At 38.7% G+C, this 13553-nt stretch overlaps 1 protein-coding gene across 5 annotated transcripts in view; it reads left to right on the top strand.

Annotated features, from left to right (window-relative positions):
- The window catches only part of LOC128028658 (schwannomin-interacting protein 1), a 189599-nt gene extending 179147 nt beyond the window's left edge, over window positions 1-10452 (top strand). For all 5 annotated transcript variants that reach the window (XM_052615929.1, XM_052615930.1, XM_052615931.1 and 2 more), the window contains 4 exons: window positions 2742-2939; window positions 8384-8507; window positions 8609-8702; window positions 10064-10452. In XM_052615929.1, the coding sequence (XP_052471889.1) occupies window positions 2742-2939; window positions 8384-8507; window positions 8609-8702; window positions 10064-10115 (468 nt within the window). In that variant the 3' untranslated portion in view covers window positions 10116-10452. The remainder of the gene's footprint in view (window positions 1-2741; window positions 2940-8383; window positions 8508-8608; window positions 8703-10063) is intronic.
- Window positions 10453-13553: the final 3101 nt, after the last annotated feature.

Raw genomic sequence — 13553 nt, 5'->3', positions numbered from 1 at the left:
CAAACAACAAAACAACTCAATCTTGCTGAAAACAAAAAAAAAAAACTTTGCCCTCAGACATCACACACACTGCAACATAGTTTTACACACTACAAGAAACAAAACCAGTAATAAGTTGTGTTGCTTGTGGTTCTCCCCCTAAAGGAGCTTTCACATGATGCACATATGTGTATACATTTGCTCATGTTCTATTCCTTAATGTACTGTACGGTACAATACACCAAAAAACAACAACACAAATATTCTGCCCCAGCATCACATCACAGAGAATCTGTACAGCGGGGTAAGATCCACCCCCATCACGCATCACACATCTACTGTAATGTCTAGACACGCTTTTCCATTCCATCGTCTCTGTGTCCTACAAAAATAGAAGTACTGATTACTGAAACTGTAACACATCCTTTTTAAAATTGGAAGCAGGCAGAAACTCTGTCTGTACGTAAGGCAGTTTGATGCATGTGTTGAAACAGAGCACGGCTCTCAGAAGTTACAGTAGAGTACACTGAGCTGCACCTCTCTGAACGACCTCATGATGAGGAGACGATAGTGAAGTCGCCCAGGCTCTCTCATAGTCATACCATGGACAAGGACATGTCACTTGAGGAACCAATGCAGTAATAATATTTCCTGTGGCTCAGTGGTAGAGCATTGTGTTAGCAGCCCAAAAGGTTGTGGGTTCAATTCCCAGGGAACACATATATAAAAAAAATAATGTATAGCCTGAATGCACTAAAAGCATCTGCTAAATGTAAATATTAAATGTCAATATGCTGTAGGCAAATGAGAAGTGAAGGGGTTTGTATGTAGAGTTTAGCAGTGACAGTTCAACACGTCTGATTCACGTGTCAAAAAGGGGAATAGTGTTTATAGTTTAGGGAAATGGGTGTGCTTTTTAATAAATTGCTTTATGGTCTTGAAATTTTTGTTCAAAAGCCTGGTTATATTGTTTAAGCAGTCGGGAAAAACTGTAATAAACTGTTTTATGATATGTACATGTGACTAAATGAAGCGGAGGCTGAAGAAGTAGTTTTGAGAATTAAATTTCTGATTCGAGAAATGCACCGAAGCCACTGATAAAAACTGTAAGCTGACTCTGTCCCTTGATCCATCGACGGTTCTGACTGGTGTGTGATCCTTTTGGACTCCTAGTGTCTCCACTTGGGTCCTTGTGTGCTAACTGAGCTCAAACTGTGCAGACTTGAGTGAACAATACTGAATGCTAGTGCTTTCTAAATGAATTTGTGTGTAGAGTTTGGTAGTAAGAGTTCACCAAATCTGACTCATGTGTTGAAGCAGAGGAATAGTGTTTATAATTCAGCAAAATGGGTGTGCTTTCTTTTCAGAAATGGCATTATGGTTTTGACATTTTAGTTCAAAAGCCTGGTTATAGTGTTTTAGCAATCGAGACAAAACTGTAACAGCATTTCGAGACAGCCCCATCCAGAATGCCCCTAAATCAGGGATGTGGTTTGCGAGCCTTGGCTTCCCAGCAGACATTGCAGCCGGTGTTACTGTAAGATTACAGTATGAGTCAGAGAGGGTCACAGGCCAGAGAAATGACCCCACCTACACTGACCCTGAGCAATCATCATTCATCAGTCTGATCATTACAACACACCGGCATGTGTAGATTCCCCTGGACACACACACACACACCTTCAAATCAGTGTCTGTAGCCCTTGTGGAAAACAAGAACACTTCAGCATGCTTATAGAACCAACAAATACTTCTTATGGAAAAAATTTATATACTTAAAAATCTATTACATACATTTATATATATATATGAGAGTGGCCGATATATTGAATATTACTGGTGGTTATAATATCGATTATGTTCATTCAATATTACACGATTGGATCTCTGAATGTTGTTCAGTAGCGTTAAATTCAATCTTCAATAATTTAGTTAAAATAAAATATTTATATTTTACATTATATAATAAAAAATGCTAATTAATTTGGTTTAGATTTATTATACTTAAATGTGTGTTTAAGTGACTTAGAACAACATAATGAAATTGAAAGTATTCTGTACACACAGTACCATTACATACAAATACAGTACTCTATTACAGTATTAAGTAGAAAATTTAACTTTATAGAGTTTACAAGTTTTATTGGAATATGCTGTGTAAGAAAGTGTACGCTTATTTTTTTTTTTAATTGCATTAATGCACAGCATATATTATAGACTGAATAGTTATACAATTAAAATACACACGCTTTTAAAGGACACGCTTTTATTAAAATTAAAATTAATTATTTTACAAGTGCTTTAGTGTATTGATCAGTATATCAAAATACAAGTACTTATTTAAAACACAATGGAATCATAATTATGTAAAATGTATGTTTAATCAATACTTAATTAGACATTATCATGAAGCTCGTTTTTATGAAGTGTACTTAAGTATGTTAAGGCCTATTGTCATTAAAGTGTACTCTCTTTAAATACACATAAGTGGCCTTTCATTTAAATTATATTATAGTTTCTGCAAGTGAATTTTTTAAAAACTATACTTTTAAGATTTGAAGTACACAAAAAGTACACTTTTAATACAATTAAGCAAACTTTTCTTTTTCGCAAGGGAGATCATGTCAGGGTTTGTAATGCAGACAGTATACTGTTGTAGTAAAGATCATTTTCACTCATCATTTCCACGGTATGTTGAGCTTTCTCCAGATGGAGATCTGTCTAATCTCCGTCGTGTGTTCTCTCTGTCCATCTGTCCTCAGAGCAAACAGAGCTCGTCCTACTCGGACAGAGACACCACGGAGGATGACTCAGAGTCTCTGGACGACATGGACTTCCTGAGCCGACAGAAGAAGCTGCAGGCCGAGGCCAAGCTGGCTCTCGCGATGGCCAAACCCATGGCCAAGATGCAGGTGGAGGTGGAGAAGCAGAACCGTAAGAAGTCTCCAGTGGCAGATCTGGTATGTGTGTTTCTCTGAGGAACTCCAGCAGAGCACTACACAACAAACAAAAAATCCAGAGTGAAATTAAATCTGCTGGGAGTACATGTGAGACCACACTCAAGAGTGTGAAAGTGTTAAAATAGGAGTGTTAAATTAACACTGAAGCTGAGTTAAAGTTAATGAGATAATGAAGTGATTAATTGAGGGATGAGTGACCATTATTGACGAGACCTGATGTTAACATGCAGAATCAACAAAGATGAAAATCACTATTTGTATGTCACCATTATAGTGGTCAGTGTTTGCTTTAGTTGGGCTCTTGAGCATTACATTTTTAAAGTCAGATGTGATTTGGCTGTTACACTATCACACGAGATGTGGACTGACATTGCTCAGAAATCAGATGTAAGTTGAAAGTGGAAATTCAACCTCTGTTTGGTGTCAAGCTCTAGCGTAAATACTCCAATAACAGTATTACCATCTTCACTTAATCAAGATTTATTTTGGTCATATATGTAAAAAAAGTTCTTATTTAGATTAACAGAGGTGTTGATGGTTTATTGAAAATGTGTTTATTTGGATGTCACCATTATGGTGATCAGTACCTCGGCAGTATTACTCTTTTCACTGTTACTGTTTGTTTAACTGCTGTAACTATATTTATTACAGCAAAAGCAGTGGGAGAAAATTATGTCATCAGGTGATTTTGGTAACATGCTGATATAAAAAATTCCTCCTGTTTTTCACACACAGAGACCTCAAGAATTAGTGTAAGAATCTCAACAATGGTGACATGCTTCATGCTGCAATGCATTCTGGGTGCCATGGATGAGTTTTGAATGATGTACCCAGAATACATTGCTGCAAGAAGCATGTCACCATTGTTGAGATTCTTACACTAATTCTTGAGGTCTCTGTGTGTGAAAAACAGGAGGAATTCATACACTGAATGTTGATGTTTGTGTGACAAAGAAAAGTTTTTTTTTCTGAATCCTTGAAGTTTTCTGCTTTAAATTCAGATGGGTGTCAGGCTGTTGACACATTGAGCCACTTTAATAAATAATACTAAACTAACACCACACACTAGCTTGGGTGAAAACAGGTAACCAGACCACATATATGGTGATATATCAATCATCAGCAAGCGATCAGCAACATTGAACCACATGTTCTCTTGCTGTTTTGGCCACAATAAAGACTACAGCAACTAAAGAACTATTCTGACAAGTCAAGTGTCAAATTGCACAACTAAAGCCAACACTTATCACCATTATGGTGACATCAAACCAAACTATTACTTTGAAACAGACATAAACATCTAAACCTCTGCTTAAATCTTACTTAGAATGTTAGGGGATAATGTTCTAATAATGTTATTAATAAACATTTTTAGAATGTTTTAGAGAACATTATCCTATCTTTTGAGAGAACGATATGGAAACAAAAATAAAACTACCCGCTAAAAACATTGTTAGAACAATCCATGGGAATGGGAAAAACATTTTAGAACAAAAAAAAAATTCTATCTGGGAAGTGCCGCTCAATGTGAAAATTTGTGATGGACATTTACTGCTAATCACAGAACCGGCTTCACTGACAAAGACATGCATAACAATCACATGAGATTAATCCTGCAGCCCCTTATAATATATAATATTATAATATATATATATATATATATATATATATATTAGGGGTGTAACGGTACGCAAAAATCACGGTTCGGTACGTACCTCAGTTTTAAAGTCACGGTTCGGTTCATTTTCGGTACAGTAAGGGAAAGAAATGCAAACATTAAACTGCAGGTTGTTTATTACTATACACTTTTTTAAAATACTTTTTAATAAAATATATATAAAATAAAAATAGATAAGAAATAAAATACTGCTGCAAAGTTCTCCACTAAATAAGATACTCTCAGTCTCGGACCAATATCATATAATCAAATATAATGAAAAATATATATAAATAACTATGATTACAGTGCAGCATTACCAATCCCAGCATGCTGCTGCTGTAGGTGACATAGAGGGAGACGTCGGTTCTATTTCTAGCATGCAGACGTTTTCCGCGAGGCTCGAGCCATATCTGAGATGCGCGTCTCATGCAGGAAGTCTGCAATCTCTAACCTGTTAACATGGGAGCTGAATTAAAACAGACATGCCACGCAGCTGAGACGCCTGCGCTACGCACCCAGTGTGTCGCCGGCCTTAGAATCAGCTGCAGGCCGGGATTTGCACTGAACGCGGAGACTTCTGGCACTTTCCGTTTGGACTTCCGCCACTGTTCGTTTGGAAACACGAAAATGTACTTATGTTCCCCGCACAAAATATGGCGTTCCGTCACTCGGTACACATGTGCACCGTACCGAAAGCCCTGTACCGAAATGGTCCGGTATGAATACACGTACCGTTACACCCCTAATATATATATATATAAAACCATATAACCACTAACATTTAAAAGTTTGGGATCAGAAATATAATTTTTTAGTATCTAGTTTTGTGATGTTCAGAGTTGGTCTGTTTATCTGAATATGTTGTTTGTCACCGTTGTTGAGATTCATACACTGATTCCTGTTATCTGTGTGTGCCTAAAATTAATATTCTTTAATAAAAAAAATCAGAATCACTTGCAAGAGATATCTACAAAATGTATAGAAAAAACAAACTCTTTCATTGTGGAATCAAAGCTGTCAATAATCAATAAAGACAGATAATCTTAGAGAAGAGACTGTAATTGAGTTCAGTGATTAAGGTCAAGCAATCATTACATTAAAACGTAATCATCACCACCTAATGATTTTTGCTCTTGGCTTGACACACTAATTAGAAAATGTAAAAGTTACAAGCCATGATCCCAACTAAAGCAAACACTGAACACTATAATGGTGACACACAAATTGTGATTTTCTCGTTTGTGATTCTGCTTGTTAACATCAGGTGTCTTCAATAATGGTCAATCATAACTCAATTAACTTCTTAATTATCTCATTAACTTCAACTCTGCTTCAGTTTTACTTTTAACACTGCTTTAGTGTTCATATGAGTCCACACTCAAGAGTGTTAAATTAACACTGGGGATTTTGCTGTGTGTGTCTGTAGAGAGAGAGAGAGACACTCACCTGATGAGTGAATGAATTTCTTTGTTTTTGGTTTAAATGGGTATTTTGTGATGACACTTCATAAGTAGGCTGCACAGCTGGAATATTATTATGACACATGCATTGTTCAGTTTATATATAGAAATACAATCAAACCCGTAGTCTTGATACAAACACTCTCGTTGCGGTTCCTTGAGAATCAGCGCTGTCATGACGTCATGCAATGAGAACGCCTCGGCCTCCAGCGCAGTCAGTGTCCGAGCTGAAACTATGACACATCAAAGCAGGAAGCAGCTGCTGGAGTGTGTTTGACAGGCTTACGCCGGCAGGGGAAGTCCTCCAGAGCGAAACTGTGCCATGACACACTCTCAGAGGGCATCGCTGAGCTCACCAGTTCTCCCTCCCAGCTCCCTCCTCAGCCAATGCTCTGCTAGTGAGAACAGAACTGATAGCTGCTTGTCAGAGTTCCTTCGAATCACATTGGTGCTCTTGAAGTAGCACTGGAAGTGCTGTCTCTCTGCGCAGGCCGTGTCAGCGGGACACCCCACCATGAGATCATCTCCTCACAAGTCACTGGACACCTCACTCTCTGAAGAAGAGAAAGCTTGGACTGAAACACTGCACTGACCAGTCAACATCCACAGCTAGACCTGCTGTCCGTCTGCTAGTGACCAGAGGCTTCTCCGCTCACAGTACAGTGAATGAAATTAGATGAGAATGAATGAAAGCTGATGCAACTTCATTTTTATCAGTCATAACTTCAGTAGAGAAGACACTTTCATGCACACTACAGTACTTTATGAGTCAAAACTGAAGTAATCTGTGGGAATGAGTGAAATCATGAAGTCTTCCACACACTCCTCTGCTGAAGCATTTGATTCGCTCATATCGTTACGTATCTTACATGTTTTATCACTTGCTGTTGAATCTAGGAGACATGAACACACTTGAACCACTTTTAGTCCAGTCACATTCACTTCTATAGTGCTTTATACAATACAGATATTTAAAACAATTGAAATTCAACAGTGTTGAAAAATGCACGAGTTATGAAACATCGACTCTGAGGTCTAAGCAGCTCTATAGAAGGTCATTATTCAGATCAGTTCTCATCTCATAATATCAGTGCAGGCAATCTGTAATATCACTGAAGAAATAACATCATGGTCGTCTTCCAGTTTCCTGGCTGGGATTATTATTATTGGAGGAATACATCTAACTTGCATCAGCCTGCATCTCATATCAAAGCACATTTCAGCAAAAACTAATCAGAGGTTTTGATTAGACAGTTTGTTTTTCCTGCTGTAAGCAATCTTTGTCTTCTAACCATCTTTAACCAAGTCTTGAGTTCACTCTAGCAGGATTCATCAGACTCTATTACAGTTACTCAGGAATATCAAGGTTCACTGATCTCACTTCATTCACTTCACTAGTGGATAAATCTGTGAGAAACCTCTCAGCTTACGGCACCCAGATCTGCCTTACATGGGGAAAAACATTTGAATATGAACAAGCAAGTGAACTGATGTGAAAGTAAAACTGCAGTGTGTCAGAATGAAGCGAGTCCTCATGGGAACTTGGGTGATCCACCTGGAGAATTACCAGTGTGAGACTGCTATTTGTAATGTGGAAAATCTGCTGGAGTTTCATTTGTATGCATTATTCCTCATGTCCAAACAGCCTTCACTATCAAAACCCATAATTATGATATATAATAACCCCAGATGGTTCTCTGGAAGAGCTGATTAGTCAGCGGTGTCATTAGCATGATGATGAAGACCTGACTGCTGATTGGTTAGATAGATTAAAGAGATGAAAGTGTAATGTAGCATCCTGTGATACATTACCAGTGTAAGTCATTTCTGATGTCCAAACACAGTAGAGAATGGCATCATGTTGTAGTGACACAGACGCGTTCACTTATATGACTGAGAATTACATTCAGAAAATGTTAAACTCCCATCAGATTCACTTATGAATGACAGGAAAATGTGTTGTTTGCTAAATCCTCTCATGTGTTACGATCAGTCAGACATTCATCTGTGACTTGTGATCGTATTTTCATTAATACCTGAATAATAGAGCATTGTCTGAATCCTTAAATACTGATTCACGAGTGTGTTCACATGTGACATCAAATCAGGTTTTCATTCATGCTTTTTAAAGCACTCTCAGTTTGAACCAAATTAGCATCTGTAAGCAGAACTGAACAGCTGATATTTAAAGCTCTGGATATGAGCTAGACAACACTACAAATACAGTACAGCTAGCTCTGCTAAACCATGTGCATTCAGAAAACACTTTCAGACCCGGTCTTGTGCTTGTACTGATGTGTGTGTGTGTGTGTGTGTGTGTGCAGCTTCCCCACATGCCGCACATCAGCGAGTGTCTGATGAAGAGGAGTCTGAAGCCCACGGATCTCAGAGACATGACGCTGGGACAGCTCCAGGTGATCGTCAACGACCTGCACTCTCAGATCGAAGGTACGACACACACACACACTCCTGTCTGTTCCTCACGCGTGTGTGTTCTGCCGAGCTCAGAGACGTGTGTGTGTGTGTGTGTGTGTGTGTGTGATGCTCAGGTCTGAACGAGGAGCTGGTGCAGCTGCTGCTGATGAGGGACGAGCTTCACATGGAGCAGGACGCCATGCTGGTGGACATCGAGGACCTGACCAGGTGACCGGTCCACAGATCCACACCTCACACAAACACTGACAGAGACACAACAGCACTCTCATCTGAGCCTCACTCAGAAAATACATCTTATTCTTACATTCTCTGATTTGAAGATCTTAGTTTGTTGTGTTTGTGACCCTGTCTGTGAAATCCAAGATCACAGTATCAGATAACATCCCAGCAGTACATCAATGTGACGTCAGGAAGACGTTGGATTAGTTGGAGTCAGACGTCATATTTTGGTTGAAATTAAAGTTGGGTTGATGTCTAAACCCAACTTTGTTTGATGTCAAACTCTGACATCAGACAGACGTTAAATTTTGGTTGGAATAAGCACCACACTACAACAAAGGGTGAAATGCATAGCAGCACATTAAATATCTCAAGATCTCAGCAGAGGAGGATTAAACAGTTACACAAACAGCATTATCAGCTTCACTTATTACTAACCAGACTGACTTTATTTCTGTCAGACGTCTACAAAAGCTCTTATTTAAAAATAACAGGGGTTTAACTGTAATGTGTTTAATTTCCATAACAGCATAACAGTATAACACCATAACAGTGATTAGTGTTTCCATTAGTTGGGATCTTAACACTTATTATATGTTTTGGCTGCTGTGACAGTTTGTTTGTGGAGCACATTTACAGCATCAAAGAACGCTAAAGTGACATGGGATCAGGTGATGGCTGTTGATGGTGACTTGCTTCATGCAGCAATGCATGCTGGGAGCCATGAGTTTTATACTGTGGTGGCTCCCAGGATGCATTGCTGCATGAAGCATGTCACCATTGTTGAGATTCATACGCTGATTATTCATATGTGTTTCAAAAGATGATGATCAAAACTATATTACTTTATCTTTGTTTATGGCTCCTTTTATAATAAAATATGTGTTATAGTAGACACTATTACAAGACCCATAAACTTACTAATCCAAGAGTCAAACTCTCCCCTACTAAAGGAAACACTGATCACAATAATGGTGACAACATTTTCAAATAAAACATCAACATCTAAACCTCTGTTAATTCTCAAAAAGAGCTTCTGTAGACATCTGACAGAAATAAAGTCAAACTGGTTAGTAATAAGTGAAGCTGGTAATACGTGTACAGTTTATGTTATTTTTTGGGGGGTGTTTATTCCAGCCAAAATTCAGCATCTGCCCAATGTTGGAGCTAGACGTCAAACAGTCGTTGGATTTAGACGTCAACCAGATTTTCATTTTCAACCAAAATACAACGTCTAACAGAAGTTGGAGTCTACATCCTGTGCCTGCTGGGAAGCATCAAAGTTTGATTTCAACCATTAATCTCATGACTGTCTAAAGTCTGTGTGTGTGTGTGTGTGTGTGTGTCAGGCGTGCTCAGAGCCAGCAGAAGCACCTGGTGGAGAAGACGCTCTCCAAATGAAGCCGCGCTCCTCACAGCATCAGTTCACACAGACACCTTCCTTTGCTTCATGCGTGCTGATCTCTGGCGTCTCCTGCAGCGCTCGCCTCATCGACCCGTCTCAGTCTGTCACTAGATCTGTCCGAAGCAGCTCAGGACAGTGTTTAACACAGGGTTCGAGGACTCCAGAGCACACACGCCGGCCTTCAGTCGACTTCACTGACTGCTGTTCAACTGATGTGAATGTCGTGTTCATGTCATTTCATTCTACTGTATTCAGATTCTTTATTTGAGGGGGATGCTTATGTACAGATATGTGTAAAATAAGAAAAAATAAATAAAACTTTGTTTCATAGACCGTAGCCTTCTGGACCGTCTTTTGTGGAGAAAATGTGAAAATATATAATATCTTATGTTTTCTGTGAAGCTCATTTCTGCCACAGAAATTAAAAAGTAACTGTTTTATTTCACAGGTCTGACTTTTTCCCCTCACAGTTCTGAGAAGACGAGACTGAATCGTCAGCTATAAATGACCACTTTCAAGAAAAGGTTTAAAGTCACAATTATTATTATTATTTTATCAAGACAAAACAGGATTGTGAGATATAAATTCATTATTTTGACATGAAAAGTCACAATTAACTTTCATATTTTATGTGTTTATTTGTTTTATTCTGTGTTGGAAACAAGCTTCTGTATCACTGCATCATAACTCATGCTTCAGAACAGAGCTGAACGCGACGAGATTAAACACAAAGCGCTGATCTTCACAATCCAAATCTAGATCTTTCACCCAAAACTGACCTCGAACATATGTCAGTGATGATCATTTCCAGAAATGGCTGTCTACATTGTTTTCCATTCTGCAAGTGAATCATGTAACGTGTTGGAAATTTGTCAAACTCCTACAGATCAAGATGAATCTGTGTCTCATACTCTATTTGAGAGCGAGTATGGCGATGGCTGACTCAGATATTGGTGTGATTGAGTGGAAATGTTCATATAAAGAGATTCCTGTGGTAAGAGTACTGTAAAAGAGCACTGGTGTTGATGTTCTGCAGGTGTTGATGGGAAGCACAGGGAGTGTAGGGAGATGTGAATGAAGTGAAACAGAGCAGGTAATGCTGCTGTGCTGAGCTCACCAGGAAGAGTGTGTTCATTCCAGTTTCAGTCTAACAAACCAAAAGGAAAACAGTGTGTGTGTGTGTGTGTGTGTGGAGATGATTAGCAGTGATTGAGGGATTCCCCCGTCATGAGTATAAAGCCCATCACTCTCACACTTCAGAAAACACACAAACTGAGTCTGAACGATGACGCTCGTCATGAAGATCTGTGAGTAACTCTACATCTACTTCATGATATAATGATGGATCTCAAATCTGACATGAGATACTTTTGACTGAAGGTAATGTGTTTGTGACATTACTGAAAGCTGTGTCTCTGTGTGTGTGTGTGTGTGTGTGCCGCAGGCGCCGTGTTCTGTCTATCTGTGGCTCTTGCGCTGGGTTCTCCGGTTCCTCTGAACACACAGCGGTGTGAATGCAGCTCTGCGGCCAGGTCTCTGCTCTCCAGTGTGTCCCACATCATGCTCCAGGTACACACACACACACACACACACACACAGCTGGGTTATTCAGTCTGGACCATATATTCAGTATCTGCTACATATGTGTTATTGAAATTCAAAAACATGCTTTGCTATATGAAGGTTGAAAGTACATATATTTGAAATTACAACATATATTTATCATACATTTTAAATAGACTTTGGCTAGAATTTTGAAATATATTTTGGTATATGAAGGTTGAATAAGGTTCATATATATATTTCAAAATGTATTTCAGGGGAAGGAAAATACATTTCTATTCTTTCATTAGTCTAAATGAGTGGAATAGCGTAATCTACATAAATAATAACATATCCTAATTGTGTAATATTGTAATTAGTTTCTTCTCTGTTTTCTACTATGTTGATTTTTATTCTAATGTGTTTTATGTTCACGCAACAAGTTAAATGTATTATTCAAATGTGAATATGTAAATGTATTTTCTTGGAGTTGAATATATGGAGGGCAAAATATATTTATGTAAATAGTTAATTATAATTTAATTCTATAAATATTTGAAAAAAAATATATATATATATATATATATATATACATATACATATATATATATATATATATATATATATATATATATATATATATATATATATATATATATATATATATAATAAAAAAAATAAAAAATTCCATATGGGATAGTTTGAAACACATCTATTATTTAGTGTGTACTCATGATATATATATATATATATATATTGATGTCTGGATCGTTGGTGTTCTGGAGCACATCAGTCTGAAGGTGTTTGTTCTGTCAGACGGTGATCAGTGCTCACACTTATTACAGACTCATCTCTTCTGAAATATTAATATCATTCAAACTGATCTCAAACATCCCAGAGCTCATCAGATCCAGCAGTGTGCTGTTTTCTCTTCACAATCATGATGCTACTGCTGGATGATGAGGATGATGTCATGAAGGAAGTGTCTTCTCTTGGTTAAAGGGATTTTACCAGAACAGCAGAGAAGTCACAGGCTGGGATTATTAGTATTCAGCATGTTCAAATGAACAGATAGATGTATAAACGTGCTCTATTTGAAGCATTTATGAGCAGCGAGGCTCGTATTATTTTGTGATGCTCTGATAGTAAACGGAGGGACTCGAGACTCATGTACTGTGACGGTTACGCTGATACACTGATGTTAATGCGTTACTCTGGGGTGTGTGTGTGTGTGTGTGTGCGCAGCAGGGGAAGATGCAGCACAGGGATCTGTTTGCTGGCTTTAACTGCACAGATCTGGAGGCTCAGATGATTCCTCACACTCTCACAGCGTCTGTGTGTCAGCCCAGCTCCTCTCACGTGAGTCTGAACACATCACAAGCTGTAGATCCGTTCACCCTCATCATCACACAGCTCGTCAGGAAGATAGCTGTACAACTGCCACAGCGCCACCTACTGACAGAAGTGCAGAAATCAGCTTTACATGAACCATGAACAGTTTAATTGATCGTTGATGTGAACTGTAATGTGGTTAACTGATGTTAAGAGATGAAGCGTGAGCAGTGTGTGTGTGTGTGTGTGTTCCTCATTAATAACGCTGTGGACGGCGTGTGATTTCAGAAAGCGTCCTGCTCCAGTCACAGAAGCTCATCTTTCAGTGAGGTGAGTTTGCTGTGTTATATCCGTCTGATTCAGCTCAGTGATCCGGTCTGTCTAACACTCGTGTGATGTTCACAGACGGAGTGTCTGAGGAACATCAGAGCTGATCTGAGCTATTACCATGAGATGCTGAGCTCCTACAGGCCCAGCGAGACTGACCTGAGTCCAGTGAAGACGGCCACCAAAGCCCTGATGAATGTGAGACATGACCTGATGCCACACACACACACACA

Source organism: Carassius gibelio, chromosome A15 (genome assembly GCF_023724105.1).
Source record: "Carassius gibelio isolate Cgi1373 ecotype wild population from Czech Republic chromosome A15, carGib1.2-hapl.c, whole genome shotgun sequence".
NCBI lineage: Eukaryota > Metazoa > Chordata > Actinopteri > Cypriniformes > Cyprinidae > Carassius > Carassius gibelio.
The sequence above is the reverse complement of the archived record's forward strand: the minus strand, read 5'-3'. Positions and strand labels throughout refer to the sequence as shown.